The sequence below is a fragment of the Podarcis liolepis genome, assembly GCF_965112155.1.
Source record: "Podarcis liolepis genome assembly, chromosome: 3".
In the NCBI taxonomy this organism is placed as follows: Eukaryota; Metazoa; Chordata; class Lepidosauria; order Squamata; family Lacertidae; genus Podarcis; species Podarcis liolepis.
In genome coordinates this window covers 11,861,326-11,887,028 of record NC_139557.1, presented here as the reverse complement: position 1 = coordinate 11,887,028, position 25,703 = coordinate 11,861,326, and the positions used below count along the sequence as shown (strand labels likewise).

Here is a 25,703-nt window from a genome sequence, read left to right as displayed (position 1 = left end):
GATTTTAGCAGAGAAACTGAAAAGACTTGCCTCCAAGAATCCCATATACTCTTCTTCCGTGACACAAAAAGAGTGTTTCTTTATTTTTAGCACACTGAAAACCTGCAAGCAGGTATAGCCAAGGCACTAACACTGTCTTTAGTATTCTGTCACATAAACATAGATCCCAAGGGAAGCTCCAAAACTGGTCCCTAAGGAAGCAGACTATTTCCAAGAGTCCCAGATGTGTTCTCCCTTGTGTTTCAGTCATTCCAACAGTAAACATTTGCCATAATTTTTTTTTTTTTGAGGGTTTCTTCACAACTGTTGTTTGCAAAGGAGGCCATACCTGTTTCTACATACATTGCTTAAGGGTGGAAGTTCTGCATTGAATATTACAAGCACTCCCTGCCTTCCACAGTTGGAGCATCTGTGATAATGAAGCATGTCAGGGAAATTGCTAAGGAGTGGGATGCTATGTTTAGGGACCTTGGCTCATTTCCAGCACCTCATGAGTCACCTTGATGCCTATTACACTGTAGTGGTCAGTTATAAAAATTCTGTTGACCTTGTCCTGCTTCCTTTTCTAGGTTATCACTATATCTGCCTGAGGAATGAAAGGAATCAGCCCTTGACACTGCCAGCCATATTTGTATACATCGAGGTTAAAGATTACGTACCTGATACTTATGCAGGTAACTATAAAATCTGTAGGCATCAAATTGAACATTTTGTTTGTGTGTTTTTGAAATTATATAAAGTTCATACAGTGATCAGCAATAACAAGCTATCAAGACGCGGGTGGTACTGTGGTCTAAACCACTGAGCCTAGGGTTTGCCGATCGGAAGGTCGGCGGTTCGAATCCCTGCGATGGGGTGAGCTCCCGTTGCTCAGTCCCAGCTCCTGCCAACCTAGCAGTTCGAAAACACGTCAAAGTGCAAGTAGATTAATAGGTACCACTCTGGAGGGAAGGTAAACGGCATTTCCGTGCGCTGCTCTGGTTTTGCGATGCTGGCCACATGACCTGGAAAAACTGTCTGTGGACAAACGTTGGCTCTCACGGCCAGTAAAGAGAGATGAGTGCCGCAACTCCAGTTGTTCACGACTGGACTTAACTGTCAGGGGTCCCTTTACCTTTACCTTTACCTTTTAGCTATCAAGAAGTTGTAATGTGTGTTCTGAGAAGTTGCTGTCCATCATCCAACATGATGTGCAGTTACCGCTGTAATTGTCAATGATTCCACACAGTGTTCTTTAGTTCCATAGTGCTGCCTTTTCTTTTTAGACTACTGATGTAGTCTATTTTAAAACAGACAGTTGATGATGATCAGACTGGGCAGATCTGAGTCCCAATCCCAGAGCAAATGGAGAATCTGGAAGAGTTCTTTCCAAGTTGTGTTCTCTGGGCCTTAATTCTCTATCTTTAAAGAGGCTATATAATATTAATAGCACTCCATCTCTCATCATCAGTGCTATGGATATATTTTAGTCTACCATGTGTCACTTGTGAATTTAGGCTGCAAGGGCATGCACACTTACTTGAGAGTCAGTCTCATTGTATAGATTTGCCCTGTCAGTGTGGGGGAAGATAATAAAATACAGCCAGCTGTTGTTTTTCTTCAAGGAAAACTTGAATGATTCTAGTCTATGTTGATTTCTTATTAGAAATGAAAAGAACAACCTTAGGATTGTTAAATGATTGTTTCATATCTGTAAAACAGATAGATAAATATAGCCCTTTGAAACCAAATCCAAGTTTGATTCTAAATTCCTGTTTCATTTCCAGATGTTATTGAGGCATTATCCAACCCTATCAGATATGTGAATTTAATGGAGCAGAGAGCAAATCAGTTGGCAGCGCTGACTCTGGAGGATGAAGAAGAAGTCAGGAAAGAGGTGAGAATTTGGGCTTGAAGAAATGTAGCGGAGGGATTGCTTTGATGATGCATTGCAGATAGAACAATCCCCTCAGGAAATGGAAAAGAGAGTTTGGCCATGGTAGGTCTGCCATGATTCAGTCTCCACACCCACCCTCCACTCGCCCTGCCATTAATGCCAAATCTGTTCACACAAATCTGGGACTTTAATATTAAATATTAATTCCACATATGGAAAGGGGATTTAAATCTAGATTTACACTGCCCAGCCTATCTGATTTGCAATACTGTATTCTTGATAAGGAAAACAAACGAGGTTCATTCAAAATTATTTATTGACTGAATAATGGATGTTTTTCTGAACGATATATTCTGGTTTTGTTGCCCAATTTTTGTCCCCTTTTCATTTCACATCTGCTTTTTGCAAATGTCACAGTATCACAAAAAAAATAAACGTAGCAAAAAGACCATGGAGTAAAGAGGATAGAGACATCCCAGGTAGCAGAACGTTTGGTTCAGCTTGGCCACTTTGCAGTTTTGCTCAAGCATGATTGCGATATGGTGATAGATTTGCGTTTGTCTGAAAGCCTGATCTATGCTAAGATTTCACATTCAAATAAACCGTCCTTCTGACTCTATGCAAGTCCCTAGCTTAGTGCCTTAAGTGCACTAACATGCCTGATAAATCTGCTGTGTGGCCTAAGATGCAGTTGTATATCAGTGCCAGGTGAGGGATCCCTCTGCAAACAATTCCTCTGTCTTCGAAACAGCTGCATGTCAGCAGCGGATGAGAAAGACTTGTATAAGCATCTTCTCCACATGCGCACACACAAAGAAGCTGCATTTTGGACCCAGGCAGAATGATATTTATAATAAATAACCACAGAGATGGATGCATCTCTTCATCAGCTAAGTGATGTTGTATTTCTACCCCAAGGTGGCTTCTATAAAGTAATGAAATACAGATACAAGCCTCTATCCTCTCTGATATACCACATTGCGTATCTTATCCCCACCACCTCACAACCCAGGTCCTATTAAGTCATTGTAGCTGTTCTCCTTTCATCCATCTCACTTTCCTGAATGTTAGCTGTTGGCTGATCCATCGGTGAGCTGTATACTGAGTTTGTCTCTTCCTATAAGTCTCTTCAGTGTCAAAGGGCAGAAAGGGAGGAGTCAAAATCCCCAGACTAGTTTTGGGTGAGCTGCTGCCCCAAGACAGTTCAGTGTTCCATTCCCCGGTTTCATTGCTTATTAATCCTATCTCCTTCGGGTCACAGGTTTTCTCATAGTGCAAGGGCAGAAAGGAATGGGCTGGATTCAGCAGCAGCTAGAGGCAATTGCATCTGATATCAGTTTCTTTTTAGGAGCCTCCCCCCAGCCTTGGTGCCCTCCATATGTTGTAGGACTCCCAACTGCCATCAACCTAGCCAGCATGGCCAATGTTTAGGTATGACGTGAGCAGTGTGCACCAGGAAGACTGTTAATAGTAGCTGCTCCCTAGCCTTAGAAACTGGTCAGGGTCAGGTGAAGGAACCAATGCCCAGACAGCTTTTATTTCAGAAGAGTGGAATAAGTTGTGTGTCTAGACCCCGCAACCACCCCCTTGTAAAAAAGACACCAGGACACAGATATTATGTTAATGTTATTGGGCAATTTTTGGCCACAACTTTATTGATTACAGACTGTGAGCGTTATTGACTTAGGCATTGAATGAACTCGACTATATCTGACTCATGCCCGATGTGCAGGAAGTCCGGTAAGGGTAAACCACCAGAAAGGGGAGCCCCATCGATGCAGACCAACTCAAGCTCCCCCAGATGTTCCTGTCAGGGTTGAGCCAAAGAAGGGTTCCTCCAGCTCACACCAAAGCTTAAATTGCTCCTGCCACGCCCCCCAGCCACCGGATTGGTCGGCTGGACGATGATGTGGCTGGGGTCCCCCGGGCAATGCTGGACTTCGTTCCCCACCCCCGGAGCAGAGTGGGTGGCCATGTGGTCCACCGCAACTCCGCCTCATGGTAAAGTGGAGTGGACCTCCAAGATTGCGAACCCAGTAGCAGCAATCTTATTCTGCCGTTTGTTTTTGAGAGGCAACACCATTGGAAACAATTAGATTATAAATATGTCCAGGGAAGTAAGCAGCTTGCAAACGTAAGCAAGTAGAGGGAGCAAACATAAAGCCTTCTTGCCTCTCACTGCGTGCCAGAGATGGGTAAGGGATATACCGTAATGTTCAGAGCCTGGTTCTGTTCTGTAGCTTCTGAAGAGTTAAACTGGTGCAGTGAAAAAATCATTTGTAGTATGCAGTGTTCATGGGTGGGAATATTGAGCAAGCTTTCAGCGTAATGTATTCGTGCTATAATCTTTTAAACTCTTCCCCCACTGCTGAACCTGTAACACATTTTGAAATGTTGAAGTGTTTTAGGGAAAGAACTCGCACACCCTCTAAATCAATTTATTACCGAAGCTGCCTGAGAAACTAATCCAGTGAGGTACCATGGCAACAGGTGCTCCCTACATACATTTGTGCATTGCTGCCTAACGGCACTCTCAGACTATGCGCCTTCATCGTTGCTCCATTTGTGCAATGGGAATCGGTGATGCATTTTGATGACTGTGGCCACTAGTGTAGCTACTGTTGAGATGATTCGTGTGTAGTAAAAAAGAATGAGCTCTAAACATGGACATTGAGTGCTGGCGAGGAATGAAAGGTTGTGGGGAATGCCTAAGCAGGTTGTGTGATGCAAGCACATTCATCCGAGCATGCAGCAAGGATAGAGGTACTGCTTACATAGGCTTATCTGTTGAACATAACTATGGGTGAGCTGTCCTGGGGACAATTCATGTGTCTTGGGGGTGAATTAGTAATCAGACTTCTGGGACATTAATCTGGGGAGAGAAGATCAGTAATTTTTTTTCATGTTCGGTTCACTGGTGGTGACTGGTGTGTTCTGTTAGATTATATTTATATCTGCATAGTACAATGTTATTAATCAGTGGTGTACTGAGACCTACAAGCAGAAATCATATTTCCTGTGCTTGCTGGAGGGTATAGACCTTGTCTTCTGGGAATGGAAATATAAAATAGGAGCATAAGTCATTCAAGAAAGACCGAGATCCAAGATACCCCAATAAGTATTTTTATTGCAGCACCTCACCGTTAGGGCTAATTAATTGTGATTATGAGTGGATAAACATGACTTATCATTTGCACACATTTAAGTGGGGTCTATGCAGGTGTATATAGAAATATTTAAATACTAGACAGTTTATTCCGAAAAGTTGTAATAGTACTGCAGTGTACTGTTTAGTGCAGTGTGAGATTTCCATTATTAATTCTAGGCTTTTGTTTTTGCAAAAGACTATTTTTTTTCTGGTAAGTAATCAAAGGAGCCTAAAATAGTAATGGCAGCTATTTCTTAAGAGCACTAGAGGTATTTTGTAAGTTCTTTCTGAAAAGGTAGACTAGGATCACTTTGTGCCAGGTGCGGTACAAACTCCCCCAGCAAGCTTGCAATATGAATAAATCTTAGCATGTGAATACAGTTAGTTAGAGGTAGAGAGTTGTGCATCATTGGAAGTAGAATCCATGTCCAAGCTATTGGCCATGTACCCTAATCTCAGACGTATGTGTCAAAAGGAAAATGAATTGATAATGATTTTTATATATTAGTAACTTTATATTCATGTAACTTTTATTTCTGTAACTGTGTCATTTTGTAATAAATACTTTGTTTAAGTTGTTTATTGTTGTTTTAGTTTTCTGTACACTGCTTTGAGTTATTTAGAATACAGTGGTACATCGGGTTAAGAACTTAATTCGTTCCGGAGGTTCGTTCTTAACCTGAAACTGTTCTTAACCTGAGGTACCACTTTAGCTAATGGGGCCTCCTGCTGCCTCCCCCAGGCAATTTCTGTTCTCATCCTGAAACAAAGATCTTAACCCGAGGTACTATTTCTGGGTTAGCGGAGTCTGTAACCTGAAGCGTCTGTAACCTGAAGCATCTGTAACTCGAGGTACTACTGTATATTAAGTGGTATAGAAAATAAATAACCAGAATTAAGTGTAGCATGTCTCCTATAAGATTGCTTGCCTCCTTACATATTTATGGGAATTGTTTTGTATTGTCAGGCGGAACAGCGAGAAGTTCCTTCAGAAGCTCACACTGAACCCAAGCCAGCACCAGCTGAAAATGGAGTAAACCACACCACTTCCCTCACCCCAAAACCATCCACACAGGTTACTCCCAGCCAACCAACACCAGGTAAGAACTAGACTGCGCTGTGTCGTTTTTATAGTGTCTTTCTATGGGGAAAATAACCCAGTCTTTGTTCGTTGTGTTCAAAAACTATTAGAACAAAATAGAAATTAGGCCAGCCTTTTTTCTTCCCCTCCCCCTCCTCTTTCTCTTTTGTGAGACATTTAAAGCCCATCAGTACACCTGTATTGGATTGTTTTGGAAAGACAATGCCCGTAACAAAATCTCTCTCCTTTGCTACCCTCCCATATAGAAAACCTGTTGCCTGGCAGCTCTATTGCAATTGCTGAAAGGCCTGGTGGAAGAATGCTAGCTATCTGTATACCTTATTGTGCTCCAACTGAGTGTAACAAACTGGGTTACATCCGCTGGAAGTTGGACCACTATGGCAAATTGGCACTCAGTCTGCCTTCAACCAGCCCCCACCTGCCTGCCTTCTTACAAGCAGGCCAGGAGCTGACACTGCCTGTCAGATTCCTTCTCCTTAGTCTCATTGTTGCCCTTGTAGGGCTCAACAGAGAGGGGATAGGACCAAAACTAGAATTAATTAGCTCTTCCTGTCATCACCTCTGGCTCCATCTGCTGTTACCCTCCCTGCCTTCTGCCCTATCAACCCCAATGAACACTGGTTGCATCAGGCAACATAGGTTCATATCTCTGTCAGTCATGAAACTCATTGAGCTGGAGTGCTTTTGCCCATGCCCTGTTTGGATCAGTTTCACCATATTGTCAATCAGTAGATTTTGTGCTCAGAAACCTGCAGCCAACCACTGGCAAGTTGAACTTCTTGCATCCCCTACTTTTCCTTTTGCAGAAAAAACTACTGTAGTTATGAGTAAGGAATAGACAATCTTCACCCTTCTGAGTTTTGGAAAACAGGGGAATGCGGGTTGAATTGTGTCATACTTTTATATCTCAGACTCACGAGAAGCCACTTAAGAGGCAGTGGGGATTATGGAGGAATTAGTTTGGCCCATTTTTTTTCAGAAGATCAACATAATTTGAGGGTCCTGGACTTGCTTGTGGATCACATCGCAACTATTTTCTATTTGGATTTTGCACTACATCATGCACAAAACCCCCTAAGTTTTATTTGTTTTCCGTTCAGTTTTTGTGCAATTTAGTTTCAATGATTGTATTGGATGAAAGAGAAGGGCAATGCGTGAAATAGGTGATGGTAGCAAAAACAGCAGCAAAGAAGGACAAGGAAATAATGATACATAGCTTCTTGGAGGCCTACCACCATTATTGCAGCTAAGAAGACTCATAAGAAACACTCCCTTACTCACCCTATCCACCTGATCTAGCAGACTTCTGAAATAACCTCTAGCTTTACTACATGTGGATGAGGTAGTAAGGATTGTGGGATCTGGGGGGCAGGGGGCGGGTGGATTTTGAGTTAGTATTCATTATGAAGGTATACCAGGTATGACTAATCACTGCCTTTTTTGTAAAAAGAGGAGCAATGGCAGCTTCCATGAATTTGGAGGATGTGGAGAGATCGTTTAAAGGATGCTTTCTCACCTTAAAAAGGAAACCTGTGTGCCTATAGCTTTGAGGCCATATATTTGTCATTTCCAAACCCCTGACTATTGATGGCATTTTCCATCTAGGTTCTGTGAAAGTGCCAGCAAAAACAGAAGATCTTATTCAGAGTGTCCTGACAGGTAAGAAACATGTGGATGGTATGCATACAGCAGGATCTCTTGATCTTTTGTGTGAAGGAAGTGCAGCCTGATTCTATTTATTTATTAAACAGGATTTATAAACCACTTAATCATCCTTAACTCCTGAGTGTTTTACATGGAATATAAAATGTTAATTAAAAGAATACGGATGAAATGGAACATTAAAAGCAAGTTAACTTAAACCAGTAGTTATTGATAACATACCTGCCCATTCCACTGAAACTTCTGCTGTTGTTTAAAGCTGCCACTTTCCCCCTCAGTTTTCTTCCATCCTTGCCTTATTCAAAGCCCTGCTGTTTCCTCCGTGTCTCTTCATCCCCGCTTTATTCAAATCTCTGCTGTTGTTTAAAACCACAATTGCCTTATGTGCCCACCTGTTCCTGCTTCACTGAAACCTCTGCTGTTGCTTAAAACTGCCATTTTCCCTCAGTGCCCTCCTCCCCTGCTTTATTCAAACTTCTGTTATTGTTTTAAACCACCACTTCCCCCCTCTGTGTGTCCCTCCCTTCTCATTCCCATGCCATGGCTTCTTTTGTTGTGCAACCGGCCATCTCTTTTGCTGACTTCATTCAGATCTAGGATTGTGATGCAGCCCTGCAAATTCTCCAATGGGGTCTGCATGATGACAGCCTTTCATTTTATGTCCATACGAAGCAATAGTGACAAAGAAAGCTTTCCTCTCCTTATTTTCAGAAGTCGAAGCACAAACGATCGAGGAGCTCAAGCAACAGAAAGCGTTTGTGAAACTTCAGAAGAAGCACTACAAAGAAATGAAGGACCTTGTGAAGAAACACCACAAAAAAACCACGGATCTTATAAAAGAGCATACCACGAAGTATAATGAAATCCAAAACGACTACCTGAGACGGAGGGCGGTTTTGGAGAAAACAGCTAAAAAAGACAGTAAGAAAAAGTATGTTGTATATGGAGTTTATCCCTCCTCTTATAAAACAAGTTTCTCTTTTCCCCTTCATTGCAGTAGCATACTGATTTCAGTGGACCACACCAAAAGGCAAATGTCACTCCTGGTTAGTGTTTGGAATCCTTCCAGATTCCCACCACAGGAAGATAGCTCCTGTTGTGGGACAGTGACTGACACAAAACCCATTAGTGGGCAGTGTGTTGGAGCCGCACCCCTCACCAGACCTCCTTTTGGCAGAGTTGATGCTGCATACTGGTATGGAGAAGGGGAGGGCTGAGGTTGGAACGTGTCCAGAGGAGGGCAACCAAAATGGTCAAAGGCCTGGAAACGATGCCTTATGAGGAACGGCTAAGGGAGCTGGGCATGTTTAGCCTGGAGAAGAGGAGGTTAAGGGGTGATATGATAGCCATGTTCAAATATATAAAAGGATGTCACATAGAGGAGGGAGAAAGGTTGTTTTCTGCTGCTCCAGAGAAGCGGACACGGAGCAATGGATCCAAACTCCAAGAAAGAAGATTCCACCTAAACATTAGGAAGAACTTCCTGACAGTAAGAGCTGTTCGACAGTGGAATTTGCTGCCAAGGAGTGTGGTGGAGTCTTCTTCTTTGGAGGTCTTTAAGCAGAGGCTTGACAACCATATGTCAGGAGTGCTCTGATGGTGTTTCCTGCTTGGCAGGGGGTTGGACTTGATGGCCCTTGTGGTCTCTTCCAACTCTATGATTCTATGATTCTGTGATGTGGTGCAAGCTTGCCTGCAGGAGTGCCAGATAGGCTCTACAGGCACTTTTGCACCACAGCAACCGCACCATTGCGTCATCCCTCTTGGACCTTGTATGCAGCAGCAACTCAGCTGGAGGGAGGTCAGGAAAGTGGCACAGCCCCACCATGCCATCTGGCTCTGACAGAGACATTTACAGCAAACCCTGTACTTAGAAGTAAGTTCCATAAGGCTTAATCCTAGGAAATTGGGCAGCAGTAGTAGTAGTAATAATAATAAATGATAATAATAATATTTATTTATTTATACCCTGCCCATCTGGCTGAGTTTCACCAGCCACTCTGAGCGGCTCCCAATCGAGTGTTAAAAACAATACAGCATTAAATATTAAAAACTTCCCTAAACAGGGCTGCCTTCAGATGTCTTTTAAAAATAGGATAGCTGCTTATTTCCTTGACATCTGATAGGAGGGCATTCCACAGGGCGGGCGCCACTACTGAGAAGGCCTTCTGTATGGTTCCCTGTAACCTCACTTCTCGTAATGAGGGAACTGCCAGAAGGCCCTCAGCGCTGGATCTCAGTGTCCAGGCTGAATGATGGGGGTGGAGACGCTCCTTCAGGTATACAGGACCAAGGCCATTTAGGGCTTTAAAGCTCAGCACCAACACTTTGAATTGTGCTCGGAAACGTACTGGGAGCCAATGCAGATCTCTCAGGACTGGTGTTATGTGGTCCCAGCGGCCACTCCCAGTCACCAGTTTAGCTGCCACATTCTGGATTAATTGCAGTTTCCAAGTCACCTTCAAAGGTAGCCCCACATAGAGCGCATTGCAGTAGTCCAAGCAGGAGATAACTAGAGCATGCACCACATGGCGAGACAGTCTGCGGGCAGGTAGAGTCTCAGCTGGTAGACAGCCGCCTTGGACACAGAGTTAACCTGCACCTCCATGGACAGCTGTGAGTCCAAAATGACTCCCAGGCTGCGCACCTGGTCCTTCAGAGGCACAGTTACCCCATTCAGTACCAGGGAGTCCCCTACACCCGCCCGCCTCCTGTCCCCCAAAAACAGTACTTCTGTCTTGTCAGGATTCAACCTCAATCTGTTAGCCACCATCCATCCTCCAACCACCTCCAGGCACTCACACAGGACATTCACCGCCTTCACTGGTTCTGATTTAAAAGAGAGGTGGAACTGGGTGTCATCTGCCTACTGATGAATACCCAGTCCAAACCCCCTGATGATCTCTCCCAGCGGCTTCATATAGATATTAAAAAGCATGGGGGAGAGGACGGAACCCTGAGGCACCCCACAACTGAGAGCCCACTCATCCCCCAACACCCCTTTCTGGACACAGCCCAGGAGAAAGGAGCAGAACCACTGTATAACAGTGCCCCCAGCTCCCAGCCCCTCTAGACGGTCCTGAAGGGTGTTATGGTCAATGGTGTCATAGGCCACTGAGAGATCCAGCAGAACTAGGAAACAGCTCTCACCTTTGTTCCTAGCCCACCGGAGATCATCAACCAGCACAACCAAGGCAGTTTCAGTCCCATGGTGAGGCCTGAATCCCGCATGGAAGGGATCCAAATGGTCCACATCTCCAGGCGTACTTGGAGTTGTTCACTATGGCCTAATCAGACAGCTCAAGGAACAGGTGTGGCTGGTGACCAGCTTTGTCTGTGCAAATACATTTCTCACCACTGCAGAGACCTGGACATCTAGGCTCAGGGCTAAGTCCAGGAACAGTCCCAAATTGCGAACCTGATTCTTCACAGGGAGTGTTATCAGGCTTGATGATGATCTTTCTCGAGGAACAGCTATGGCCTTAAGTAAACCCTCACTTTCAGACTCTATTCCTGTGGTTTCCTAGGCAACTAGCTTAACACCTGGGTAGAGCTGTAAACACCTCTGATTATCTGTCAGGGCGCAGACTGATGTATTTCATTCGTGCTGGCTTGGTTTTAAATTTTTAATTTTTCTTTAAATTGCTCTTGCTGCTTAGCTTGCTTACACAGTTGCTCTGTTGCTTTCACATGCCCCTTTCATTGCTTCCCCTTCTCACCTCACCCTTTAGAGTTACAGTTCTTTCCCAAGACCCAAAATATCGCACTGCTCCTCGGGGAGTTTGTTGTTCAGATTCCATTTTATGAATAAATTTATTTCTCCCCCTTCTGCTTTTGTGTGCTGTTCCGCTCTCTTCGCCTTCCTTTGAGAGACCTTTGGTTTTTGTGAACTTTGTCCTTTGGTTGCCAATAAATACTTGCACGTCAGGGTGCATGAATTTGGGGGTGTGCAAGTTCTGAAAGGAATTGAGCTGACAGATGGAGGTCTTTCTATGGCTCTTTAAATAATGCAAGCCACAGCTTCCGAAATGCGATGCATGGAGTCCAAGAGTGTCCTTGGAAGATCAGCAATTAGATTCACTGCCAGGAAACGATTGGTGGGTTCGCAACATTGCTTTCTTCCCCCCAACTGTTTCCCCCAGTCTTCATTCCATTTTGTCCTATTGTTGCTCACTGATCTCACCACATGGTTACATTTCTGCCTGGCTCTGAGTGTGATTTCTGTTCATATCATTTTACATTCTTGCCTCCTTTTAAAAAAACAAAAAACCAATATTTGATATTGCTGCAAAGAAACCCCTCTGCCAGAGCATCCTAGTGGAAATACGTTAAGTCTGCTTTGGTGCTAACACGTTTCTGGGAATTAAAGAGGGTTTGGGGTGGAGACTTTCACCATGCACACTGTATGCTGAATCTTGTTTGCATGGAAGGAAACAGATTCTGTAGCAAATAGATAGCAGCTGTACCCTGAGCTGGGACAAACAGAGGAGGAGCAATAGGTGGGGTGGAAGAGAAGAAATCAATTCTTTGATATCCCAAGAGCACACTGTGTTGGGTTCATTTTTTTTATGTACTTAATTTTTATCCTACCCTTCTTCAAAGGAGCTCAGGTTAGTGTGCATGCCCCCCTTAAACACACATACCCATTTTATCCTTCTAGCATCCCTCCAAAGTAAGAGATAGTGACTACCAGCCAGTCATCCAGTGTGCTTCTTGGTTGAGGTGTTGGTTTGAACCAAGACCTTCCTGGTCCTAGTCTCTTAGAGGGTACACCATGCTGGTTCCCACTGATAGCACATTGGAGCTTCCACTGGGCAGCATAATGTTATAGGGTCCTTTGAACATAGAGGAGCTTCAGATCAGCCTGAGGAGATCCATGCCTGCAGGACAAAACCTATTAGGCAGTGCATGTAATGTTAAACAATGCAGTAAGAACCTGAGGAGCGTGGGTTGCCAGCACCTGGGGCCGCACAGAGGTGCGCGGGAGGGAAATGGGGCAAGCATGCGCATTCAACTGCCCAAGACGTCTGTGTCACCCAGGAGATTGCCGCTACTGCGATAAGAGTCCTTCCATTGTTTTGAGAAGTCACTTCCTAGTTCGCATGGAGAAGCTGTTTTCAGCGGAGCCCAGCAACAGAACCACGTAGCTGCATTGAGGCAGCACCGGGTGCTGAGATTTTGTGCCCCTAACAAATTTTGCACCCGGGACAACCACCCCTATGCCCCCCATGCTACACCACTGGTAAGAACAGTGGGTTACCTGGAAGAAAGTCTCTAATGTGAACACCCTAAAGAATGTGAGAGCACCAGAGCCACTGAAAAAACGAGCTCACTGAAAAATAGAACATGTATACTCACTTAGCTGTAATGTGCCAACCTTGTGACATGTCAGGGGGCAAAATGAAAAGCCCCATTGGTAGGAATTGCCACATTATTCATTGTACAGCTCATGTCAGCAGAGCACTCCTATGAGCTACTAAACCAATGAAGAAGCAGCAGACAGTAAAATCTGATTTTCCCCTCAAGGTGAACCTGTGTGATCCCTCACATTTCTGGAACCAAGTGAGGTTTTGACTTAGGTTGAATAGCCATTAACTTAGGATGCCTCAGCTCATTTTCCAGATGGCGAGCCAGCTTGTGCTTGGGTGCCCTCAGCGGGTGTGTGTGACATTTATAAATAAGTTGACATGGGTCAACATGCATGGGAGTCCTCGCTTCTAAATATGGTTTAGCGGAACCCTGGGCTTATGGTAGCTTAGCCACAAGACCCAGACAACATCTGCACATCCAAGTTGAGATGAATCATGGTCAGGTGTGGGGAAGGGAGGGTATGTGCATTGTACTGTCACAACTTGCATTGAATGTCTTTTGTTGTTCCACATTGCTCTGCAGAGGTGAAGCTGGAAGCCCAGATCACAGTTCTTCGACTATTGAACAAGAGTTGACCACCCTTGATTCAGAAATGTCCCAGAAGTTAATAGAGCTTAAGGAAAAGCAACAGCAACAGCTGCTTAATCTTCGGCAAGAACAGTATTATAGTGAAAAGTACCAGAAGCAAGCACATATTAAATTGGTATGTATGAGTACCTTGCTTCCACACTTTATCTGAAGCTCTTTGATGGCAAGGTTGCATGGAGAACTAGCTATGTTTGGGGCCACTTGAAATGTGTCTGTGTGGAGGTGTGCTCACTTTCTGTGCTTCTGATTACCATCCCTTTAACATTACAAATTTGCGAAATAAAAGAGAATATAAGGATTCACTATGGCCACCTCATGAGAAGAGAAGACTCCCTGGAAAAGACCCTGATGTTGGGAAAGATTGGGGGCACAAGGAGAAGGGAACGATAGAGGACAAGATGGCTGGACAGTGTTCTCGAAGCTACTAACATGAGTTTGACCAAACTGCAGGAGGCAGTGGAAGACAGGAGTGTCTGGCATGCTCTGGTCCATGGGGTCACGAAGAGTTGGACACGACTAAATGACTAAACAACAACAACAACAACAAAATAAGGATTCACAATGGCATGGGGGAAATTGTGAAAAGTGTGTGTGGAACAATATTGCAAATACAGCTGGATCAATGGCCACTTTATTTTCAGACACTTTCCTAATTCTGATTACAGTACCGTTACAAGGCCACATCTTGCAAAGCTTTCTAATTTGCTCCACACTAACTACAAACATTGGGCCATAATTGATTGGTTTGTCATTAGAGCTGCTTTGGATGGGGGGGGAGCATCTTTCACTGTATGACTTTGAAGCTGAAACCAACATCCTCTGCCTAATTAAATTATCAGAAATCATTCCAGAATAAGCAGTTAGATTAGCGTGGCCCACAAAACCTGGAAACGAGAGCTTCGATGTCACTAAAAATGGCTTCCAACTAGTTATTGTTTGTGCCAAATAGCCTTCTGTGAAACTATGTGTGCTCTGAACGGATGCCAGAGCACAAGCTATAAACAGCAAAGTGATATTATGCATATATTGTCCCAAAGGAGCTTTTGTTTTTACAGCTGCAAATCTACTGCTGATGGGGTCAGGCTCCCCGTGTAGGGCAGCCCTCTGGGCTGAAACAGGAATCCAATCAGATGGTAATAGATTCTTTGGAACGCTAAAAGAGAAGAAGGCAGCTGAATGCTAGTATTATATAGTTCCATTCTGCCCCCAGCATGTGGACGCTGTCAGAGGTACTTAACCATGCTCTTTACACACTTGGTTACTTTGTTGTACGAAAGATCAAAAGTTACCAAAGTATTCCATCTGTGTACCACAGTCAAGCAAAGTTGTTTACAACTGCAAAGGACCTCTGGGAGCTGGTATGATTGTGCAGCAGCTCATAAGATTGGGTTTGAAGCCAAATCCTTTTGGCACAGCGGCCCCTACAGGCATCCCTGCTATGGGCAGGGCATTTGTCTGGTTCTGGCAGGAAGGGTATTTCTCATAGCCTACTTTGGGTCAATGGAAAACCTTTGTTGCCCTCCCTTACTGTTCCCCCACCAAAAAATGATCTAGCAGGATGCATTCCTGGCCACTGCTATGTAACTTCACAGATATTATATATCACTACTGCAAGGAGTAATGACAAACCTAGACAGCATCTTAAAAAGCAGAGACATCATCTTCCCAACAAAGCTATGGTTTCCCCAGTAGTGATGTATGGAAGTGAGAGCTGGACCATAAAGAAGGCTGATCGCCGAAGAATTGATGCTTTTGGATTATGGTGCTGGAGGAGACTCTTGAGAGTCCCATGGACTGCAAGAAGATCAAACCTCCATTCTTAAGGAAATCAGCCCTGAGTGCTCACTGGAAGGACAGATCGTGAAGCTGAGGCTCCAATACTTTGGCCACCTCATGAGAAGAGAAGACTCCCTGGAAAAGCCCCTGATGTTGGGAAAGATTGAGGGCGCAAGGAGAAGGGGACGACAGAGGACGAGATGGTTGGACAGTGTTCTTGAAGCTACCAGCATGAGTTTGACCAAACTGCAGGAAGCAGTGGAAGACAGGAGTGCCTGGCGTGCTCTGGTCCATGGGGTCACGAAGAGTCAGACACGACTAACGACTAAACAACAACAACTGCAAGGAGTGAGCCTACAGATAATGTTGACCTGTCTACCAGATTTGGGTGGATCATTTTGTTTGGATAGTTGTTTGAAGTCTAGTTCTTTTGATGACCAGCTGTGTTTGAGGTCATCCTGTGGCCCATTGGCCTTCCTGCCATGAATGCTGGGGTCCAAAATGAGTCCAGAAGTGCTTCTCTATGCCCGGCCTACCTTCCTGGCAAAGACAGGGCCTTTCATTCTGTCCCACCACTTTGTGCTACTTGGCAGACGTCGGTGGGCAATGGAGGACATTACCCATGCTAGGAAAAGCCATTGCCACAGAAAGCCTTGGAGGCTGCATTCCTAGCCTGGCACATCAGAAGTAAAGTTGGCCATCGGTGTAGCAATTTTATCCATTACTTTTGAGGAGACTTCAATGGGTTAAAGCTGAAACGTGATGTGTATTTTCCACATGAGAAAACAAATGATTTCATCTTGGGAATTGGCAGAATGAAAATAACAAGACGCTTCAGTGTTCATTTTGTAAGGAAATAGAAAACAAACCCAATCCAATGAAGAACAACCACACATTTACAATATCCCTAGAACTTAATGCTGACTTATTTGTTTACTGTTTGTGCACTGTCGTGCACTTGCATAGCCATCGATGGCAGCTTCATTCTGAACAAATTTGGCAAATTTTGAGGGCAATGTGATGCCCGTGTCTATTCCCACGTCTAATGTTTTGTTGACAGAGATTGATTTGTCTTGCATCTCATCAGCAGATGGTCTTTTATATAGAAGACATGGGAATTTGTTGCTCTTTCAGTGTGATTTGTTGGATTATCGGGGGACAGGGGAGTGTTTTAATGATTCTGAGAATTACAAATGATGCTACATTCGCAATGCATTCAAATGCATTCAGCACAGCAAAGTAGAACTCTTATTTTGGTACCCTGGCTTGTTAGTTAATTGTGTGTGTGTGTGTGTGTGTGTGTGTAAACTTTTGAAGTGGTTGGTAATCACACAAAGCATCTGCCAAATTGTGCGCATTGGTGGAAGAGGTTTGAAATCTCAGCATAAGTCAAATGGACATTACTGGATTCTTTTAGTGAGGGTCTTCCATGTCATTCAGAGGTTGTGTGTTTATGCTTTGCATATGGAAGATCCCAGCTTCAAGACCCAAGATCTCCAATTAGCAGAATTTCAGATAGTGCCACTGGAAAGTCTTAGGCCCTAGAGGACCCTGGCAGTCAGAGGGCACAGTCCTGGTCTGCGTAGACCCATGACACTGTCCCAGTATAAATCAGCTTCATAAGTTCACGTAGAACTTCGCGTTGTATGGTACCCTGGAAATGATCTCTTTCAGCTTCTGCTTCTGGAAGAAGGTATAGGGTTATAAAGACCAGGACTAGCCGCCTGAGAAACAGTTTCTACGCAAATGCAATTCTGGTTCTAAACGCAGCATAAGGAGTCTCTATAGTATATTGTATTTTAAAATGGGGTTTCAGAGTTTTTAGGGGGTTTTGAATGTTTTATGTAGATTTTCAATTTCATTGTCCTGTATGGGACAATGAAAATAAAGATATCGTATATCATCGTATATCACAAGTCATTTCTGCTCCTTAAACATGGCAGTGTTGTGACATAGGAAAGAATGTTCCCATGTGGCTCTCCTTCTTCTGCATGTTTTGCCTTTTCCTGGAGCAGTGGTTTTCAACCAATGTGCCATGGCACTCTGGGGTGCCATGAAAGATGATCAGGCGTACCACGGGCAACACTGGCCCCTGTCTCTCTTTCCTTCCCTCCCTCCTCTGATGCATCTCTGTCTCCCAAAGGCTTGCACAGCTGTTTGTTGCAGTAGGGTTCAGGCAGGAGTCTTTCTCAACGCCACCCAGAGATGACAGGGAGTGAACATGCATGTCCTCTACCATCAAATAGTAGCAATAGCAAAACCCGTCCCTTCCTGTGTTGTGGAGATTAACAATATCAATACTCCTGGCAAACTGGGAATATCTCCTCACTCCCCCAAGTTTAGGATATTCCACCATTCTTCAGCAGAGTTTCATTTTTCTTGATAAAAATAAGTGGCTCACGTAACTGCAAACTAAGCTTTAATAATACTGTAACAAAATAGCATAATGACAGAAACTGAATACAACAACATGAGACAAGTCTTGGGGCAAGAAGCAAGAAGAAGCAGTTGGACTGGCATTCTTAATTGAACATAACGGAACACATTGAAGGGAGGGGCTGATTCCGGGGCAAAACACACAAGCCCCGCCCACCAGATACCAAGCTCCCTTACTATGCAATTTAGGCCCCAATGTTTTTCTTACATTCTGAGGGTTGGAGGCTGGGATAATTTAACATCTTAAGCCATCCAAATACAATGATACCTCAGGTTAAGAACTGAATTCGTTCTGAAGGTCCGTTCTTAACCTGAAACTGTTCTTAACCTGAGGTACCACTTTAGCTAATGGGGCCTCCCACTGCTGCCGTGCCGCTGCCGTGCAGTTTCTGTTCTCCTCCTGAAGCAAAGTTCTTAACCCGAGGTACTATTTCTGGGTTAGTGGAGTCTGTAACCTGAAGCGTATGTAACCCAAGGTACCACTGTATTCAACAATCAAATGTGGTTCATGCAGTTTTATAACACACCTGTTTTCCCTGTCTTTCAGCTCATTCAGAAGCTGACAGACGTAGCAGAGGAATGCCAGAACAGCCAGTTGAAGAAACTGAAAGAGATTTGTGAAAGGTAAGGCATGCTGTAAGTAAACGAAATCTTTGTATTTAAAGTTGCAATCCTAAAGCACTACAGAGCAAGCCCCACTGAAGACAGAGGGGCCCAAGTAAATATACATGCTCTTGCTCCGTCACACTTAACTTTGCCTTAAAAAGAGAAAAAAAGGGTTTTATTTTTGTTGCAGGGAAAAGAAGGAATTGAAGAAAAAGATGGACAAAAAGAGGCAAGAAAAAATCACAAAGGATAAAAGTCAAGTGGATGAGTAAGTGCGGCCTTCAACTATTAATCTTTAAGGGAGTCCCCTTTTCAGGGGCATTTTACAATATACTGTACATAAGCTATGAGTCTGTTCACACAAAGCATGCTGTGAACACAGATGGACTGTTGTCAGTAATGGGAATTTAGTAATGGATTTATTTCTGCTTTTGGCATCCCACATCCCTTTGGCCCAAGGTTGGTAACATTTTAGAAATGCAACTCTGTGAAACACATGCACACATGTGCATACGCACGCACACAGAGAGAGTGACATGCATGCTGACATTTGAAGTCCATCCTCTTTAACCATGATCATAATAGGCCACCCTAAACCAAGTCCCAAATCCAGCTGAAGTTGGCAGTGACTAAATTGCACTAAAAGCAACGGAACCACCTTATTGCAACAACTGAAGTGCCATTGCTTTTCAGTTGCAACTAGACTCAACTGAATTTAACTAGATCCAAACTAAAGAGTGCTTTCAAGAAATATCTGCATTTTGACAGGAATTGAAAATAAGTTCCATAGTGGTTCTTGAAGCAACAGAAAATGTTAAAAGAGTTTGGGGAAGGGGTCAGTTAACAAGTTAAGCCCATTTCTTCTCTTACAAAATGATACTGCATTGGTTTTATAATATCTCTCCTACCTAATTATCTCACTGGCATACTTAACTGGGATAAGATGGATCCCTACAGAGAGAGTCCAATAAAGATGATGAGCAAATGCCCGGACCCACCTGTTGTGTGACCTTCCTACAAAAACAAAAAGTTATTTAAAAGCAAAACACAATCAGATGACTACAATTCAACATAAAACCAACAAAACAACGGAAAAGCAAAAGCACAGCAGTCAGAAGAAAACCAAGGAAAACAGTATTCAAAAACAGTATACAATTCTGACTCAAACGTTTATTTGAATCAGGATTGTTTTAACCCAGGCATATGCAAACTCAGCCCTCCAGATGTTTTGGGACGACAGTTCCCATCATCCCTGACCACTGGTCCTGTTAGCTAGCTAACCCCCATCATCCCTAGCTAACAGGACCAGTGGTCAGGGATGATGGGAACTGTCGTCCCAAAACATCTGGAGGGCCAAGTTTGCCTATGCCTGTTTTCTAAAAGAGAATGGTGGAAGGGTGCCAGCTGAACATTCTTGAGGAAAGATCTCCAGATCATTTGAGCCATTACTGAAAAGGTTCTGGTTACCATTCTGGAACAGACCCATAAATTGCTTCATCCCACAGCTGAGCTACCAACATATTAATGCTCAGTGGCACTTAAGGCTGCATAAAAATCCAAAACTGCCTGCAAGTGTCAGTTTCATCTATCAGTCTCTATGTGGATATAAAAGGACTAAAAATGAAGTGGAAAATCACTTTAAACAAAAGAAAGAAACAAGAAGGTATAACACAAAAAAGGGCAATGTATTTCGAATTAAACCTAGCATCCAGAGTCCCGCTGATTTAAATGGGAGATGGATTGCACTCGTAAATATTTTAAGCTGTAACCTTGAAGAAAATAATAACCTGCAGTGACATAGGAGAGTAATGGCATCAACATTTTGGCAAGCGGGGAACAGAAGGCTACAGACATCAAAGAGTTGTTGATGAAGACAGACACGAGGCATTCAGTCTCAAGTGAACAGTGCAAAGAATAGCATGTTGGGAATTATTGTGACTAGGCGATAAAAAATTGTGTGATATTCTATAGGATTGCTTTGAGCATGTAATTGTTCAAAAAGATTTGAAGGCTTATAAAGCAATCCTAGCAACATCAATTGGTTCATGACATGGTCTATAGATGCATGCTACAGTGTCACTGCTGAAGCTAAGCAGGGTCTGGTCATGGAAATATGGCAGAATATAGATGGAATAATTAAACATTTACACGTTTATGCATAAAATTCATTGTTTCAAGATGTCTGCTGGCTGCCATCTTGAACTGGGAAGCTCTAGCAACTCTTGACTATTTCTAGCAATGTTGGAAAGGGAGGGTTATTGTTTTGCTGTTTTGTTTTACTCTTTTACTTGTTTTTATCCTGTATTTTATTCTGTGAACTGCCCTGAGCTCTTGTGATGAAAGGCAGTATATAAATCAAAGAAAAAGAAAGAAAGAAAGAAAGAAAGAAAGAAAGAAAGAAAGAAATTGCAGCTTTAATGGATGAATTTAAAACCACTTTTCTAAGTAAAGTATGCACAATTGTGGGGGGTGACTATTGACCTGGTAAAGATGGATTCTGTTAAGACACACAATAGTTGAAAGTTCTATCACCTCACATTACCTCTTCTCCTCTGTATGCTTGTGTTATATGAGGTAGTTAGCTATTTGCTTAGTGGAATTGGGCCGGCATGGTTAAATTTCAAGGAAAAGAAATACTGTTGATTAAGATTGCATAGAACAATAAGCTGACTAGTGCAGAGCCGCTGGATATTGTTCAGAAGACTTTCCCCTTCAAATAACTGCCAAGTATGAGATGTGCAAAACACTTATTCTTAAGTGCTAGGCTATTTCCAATGAAATTTCCAACTTCAACTTTGGTCAGTAGCAGTCCCTATGGGACCCATACGATCCCCAGCATTTTCTACAGGGAGGACCTAAAGAGAATGTGGCTATAGCTCACAATGCACAAAACATGAATTTTCTGTATTCAAAGGACCCTACTGAAAGGTGGGGAAGTGTTTATGATGAGTGAAATCACCTGATCCACTCCAGCAAAATTTGGAACACACTGAAATGAATACATTCCTCTTTGCCCAAACTCTAGAATCTAGAATGATTCTGCTACTCAATTTGTGCATGGCATAGGCCAAAGGTTGGGAACCTGCAGCCTTTTAGAGGTTGCTGGACTAAACCTTGGAGCATCTTTGACCACACTGGCTGGGGCTGATGGGGGATTGGAGACCAATGGGTTCTTCATCCCTGGTGTGGACTTCCTTGTTCATGATTTGAGGCTGTTACACAGTAAAGAGTCATCTCCTTGCCTTCTCTGAAAGCTTTTAGGCATGTGAGGTGAAGCCTAGTGCAGCCTGGCAACATCCTTCTGCCACTTTAAGCCCTGCCTTGCGGTGTAGTGAGGGAGCAGTGATGACACCTTGCTACGTGTGCTGGGTCTGGGGGTAACCCAGGTAACGCAGTCCAGGTCAGGTCCCAAATCCAAGGGTTCCGTGAGGAGTCCAACAGGGCCAAGGCAGGACACAAGGCAGGAAACCAGGCAAGGTCAGGCACAGGATCACAGGCAGGTTCTGGCAAACAGCAATGTTGTTCCTGCAACCTGAGGCGGGGTCCGGCAGCCTTTTATCTCTGTCAGGGTAATGGCCGGTCCTGATCCCCCGGTGACTCACCTCCCTGTCCCACCCGAAGGCAAGCACTCCTCCTGCGAGTACTCAGGTCTCTCCTTCTCTCAGACCTGAGTCTCTGCAGCTCAGGAGATGTCGGTGGGTTACTAGACCCAGAGGCCGCCTCAGCCTCTCCTGACCCAATTGGTAGTGGAGCAGCTGTGATTGCCCAGCTGAAGGCAACGAGGTAATCCCCGCATCTGGAGCCAGAGCAGGCTCAGGCGCCTGTCTCGGCCCAGCTGGTGCTTGTTGCAGGGGAACTTGTGCAGACTGGGGCTCTCAAGAATCAGGCCCCAGACTAGGTTCAGATGCTGCCTGGGGCAAAGGATCCAGTGCGGACTGAGACTCCTCTGGCTCCGAGCCTGAGCCCGAGTCCCAGGCCATCACACTACGTTTGACTTGTGCTGAAACCATCAGAATGGGGCAGGTTCTATGGTGCAGTGCAGCATCAATCCTAATTGGGACAGAACTCTGTTCCATCCCTGCAGAAGATAAGGTGGGAGAGAGATAATGGGCTCAAGAAGAGTTGCTTGGTGTAAAACAGTGGTGGGGAACTTAGGTGTCTCTAGGTGCAGTTATTGGACTCCAGTCTCAGCCACCAAGGTCAAAGGTCAGGGATGATGGGAGCTATAGTTCAAGAGGGCTATGGGTTTCCCTGTCCATGGTGCTGAAACGTTTCTGAGGCACGCCTGCGGTTTCTTTCCTCACACATTAAGAACCAATATGACCTTTCTATTCACAAGGTTTGTGTGGTCCACTTGTGGTCTCTGGTCAAACCACTTCTAATGCAGAACATAATGTGTAGCTTCTGGGCTGATTGGTTTTTATTTCCCCTTATTTAGTTAAAGCAATGTACAAAGAATTTGTGAAGGATCTTTGTGGCAGAAGCTAGCAAATTATGCATTAATAATGCCAGTTAAAAATTAATGGAATGGAATCAGTAGTTTTTAATCTTGCTCCCAGGGAGAAGACAGAAATGATCCGATCATATATTCAGGAGGTGGTGCAATACATTAAAAGGGTGAGTCCACTGCATACAAGTTCATCAAAACTTTCTGTATTTGCATATGGCATGAAGATAACAGGCAAATTCCAGTACTTATATTGGTTTACACGGAGTAATAATGTTAGAGCAATGAAAGCAGTGTTTCTCACTTGAAAAGAGATATCTTGCATTTATGGTTCCTTGCAATGCTACATTTTTAGCAAACTTGGTTTGCCATCTTCTGTAGAATTACCAAGAGCCACTTTGAATATTATCTTGCTATGCAGGAGTCAAGTGTTTCCCCATGACAATATCACATCTGAAATGTGAAGGAATGTTGGAAACTTTATCAGCTGTGTTTCAGATCTGATGTTGCGGAGGAACAGAAAGTGTGGAGAATTAAAAAAAATCCTCTTCCTGCAGGTAAGGTAATGTCTCAAAGCTGTTCTAAGAAATCTGAGCAGAGTCCCCTTCCAGCATTTACAATACATTGCAAAATGTTGTCACGGGAAATTGAATGTAAGGGCTCATAATGGCAAATGACCAGGTTTGATTCCAGGGAGGCAGGCACAAGTCAAGTTTGGCGCTTCTCATAGTCTGTCATGAGCAGGCTGGGAGCATGGCCTGTTGCACCTTGAAATCACACACCTGGTACTACCTCGCTCCCTTCCTCGGCTCCCCAATGACCTAGTGAGTTTCCTGATGGCAAGGGAGACAGCAGAGGTAGCCAAAGAGCATCCATTTCTGCTGGAAAGAATAGCATGACACTGTTTGCATCAATTTCAGCTGGAGAGAAGGCATTTCCCAGAACTCGGGGTCAGTTTCCCAGCTAAAAACTGATACAAAAGCCATCATTTCCTCACCAGGAATGGTGAAACAGGCAGTCCCAGACCCAGCAGGATGGATGCTTGGCTTTGGCTCAACATAGGTATGTGGAGGAGCTATAGCTGAGGCTTCACAAGTTAGCCATTGTGCATTATACACACATGCATGTAACACAGAGCTGATGGCTGCTTTTTGTGAGCAAAAGTGCCTTTGAGAGGGATCCGCTTTGGGCAGAGCAGTAGTGGGTAGTGAGCAGGTGTTTATTCCTTTCTCCACTGCTCCAGGTCCTTCCCAGAGACTTTTCCTCCTGTGAGATTCCACTGGTGTTTCAACTCACTGGGGCAGGAAGAGGGCCAGTGACATTACAGGAAGATAAAAAATGACTGTCAGAGAAAGAGTTGAATGCTCCCTATGGGATGCTTTCTTGCATCGCTCATAAAGCCCTCCCAAAGCTGCTTTTCTTCAGAAAAAGTAGCCTTTCTAGGTTTGTGCTGCAGTTTTTAGAGGCTTAGTGAACAGAGATTTAGCCAGTAGTCTCCCTCCCATTCTTGTGAAATGCATGAAGGTTTGAAATTGACTATTGAGTGGAGGATGATCAATAGGTAACAGGGAGAGGGCAACAATGCTAGGGCCAATGAACAGAAATTCCTGTTCAAGAGAGTATGGCATACATGCCAATTGATTCAGAAGCTGATGTCAAAAATTGCATTGCAGCATACGTGAAAGTTAGAAGTACACAACAATGTTCTATAGAACATGTGCTTTTAGTTATAAAAAAACCCCCAAAGAAAATGTGTTGATTTGTTGGCATTCTTTTTTATTTCTCACTCTTCTTACTTGTTATTCTTTGGTAAGAAATAAAATTAGTCCTGGCTTCATCCTTAACTGTGCAAAGCTGTCTAATTTTTGGTGCTGGATGATGGTGTGATTAAATGCTACTATCAACTACCTATAAACTTCAGCTGTTTCTTCTTGTATTCTTGAGTGTGTTTTAAACTGCACATTTCTTGGGGGGGGGAATGTAAGGTTTTAAATTAAATCTCCAAGTATACATAATATATCAATAAGCATTGTTTTGTTCAAAAACAAATCAAATATTCTACTAAGAATGTTTATGTCATACTGTTCTATCCTGGACAGAACTACTTCAGTATAGAACTGAAGAATGAAATACACATGTTTGAATGCAATGAATTGTTTCCCTGCTTTATTCCAGCTAGAAGACGCTCAAAGTAAAAGGCAGGAAAGACTTGTGGAGAAGCACAAGGAGATTCGTCAGCAAATACTGGATGAAAAGCCCAAGGTAAGGAGATTTGAGCACCATTTTTTTATTATTATTTTTTTGCTTATGGACGATGTCAGGCTGATACTCGACCAGGCCTCTAATTATGAATGCTAACGAAAGAAATATCAGAGAAAGAGGTGCAATGCTTCATCACAGGGAAAGAAAAAATATAGGCAATGTTAACGCACAAATGAGTGTGCATTGGGGGAGGGGGTAGCCTACAAAAATACCATATTTACTCAAGTCTAATGCACCATCAAATCTAATGCACACCTCAATTTTCAGAACCTTGAAACCAAAAAAAGTATTTGCTGGTGAATGTAAATGTGCCATCGAATCCAATGCACACCTTAATTTTCGCAGCGTACTTTGACCCCCCCAAAAAGTGAGCGTTGGATTTGAGTAAATACAGTATGTTATTTAATCTTGGTGCATGTCATTCAGTGCA

At 43.6% G+C, this 25,703-nt stretch overlaps 1 protein-coding gene across 3 annotated transcripts in view; it reads left to right on the top strand.

Annotated features, from left to right (window-relative positions):
• Positions 1 to 25,703, top strand: part of PLCB1 (phospholipase C beta 1) — a 479,313-nt gene that overhangs the window by 394,852 nt on the left and 58,758 nt on the right. For all 3 annotated transcript variants that reach the window (XM_083495891.1, XM_083495892.1, XM_083495893.1), the window contains 10 exons: positions 570 to 674; positions 1,767 to 1,876; positions 5,992 to 6,124; positions 7,732 to 7,785; positions 8,500 to 8,719; positions 13,681 to 13,861; positions 18,506 to 18,582; positions 18,755 to 18,832; positions 23,124 to 23,181; positions 25,187 to 25,273. In XM_083495891.1, the coding sequence (XP_083352017.1) occupies positions 570 to 674; positions 1,767 to 1,876; positions 5,992 to 6,124; positions 7,732 to 7,785; positions 8,500 to 8,719; positions 13,681 to 13,861; positions 18,506 to 18,582; positions 18,755 to 18,832; positions 23,124 to 23,181; positions 25,187 to 25,273 (1,103 nt within the window). The remainder of the gene's footprint in view (positions 1 to 569; positions 675 to 1,766; positions 1,877 to 5,991; positions 6,125 to 7,731; positions 7,786 to 8,499; positions 8,720 to 13,680; positions 13,862 to 18,505; positions 18,583 to 18,754; positions 18,833 to 23,123; positions 23,182 to 25,186; positions 25,274 to 25,703) is intronic.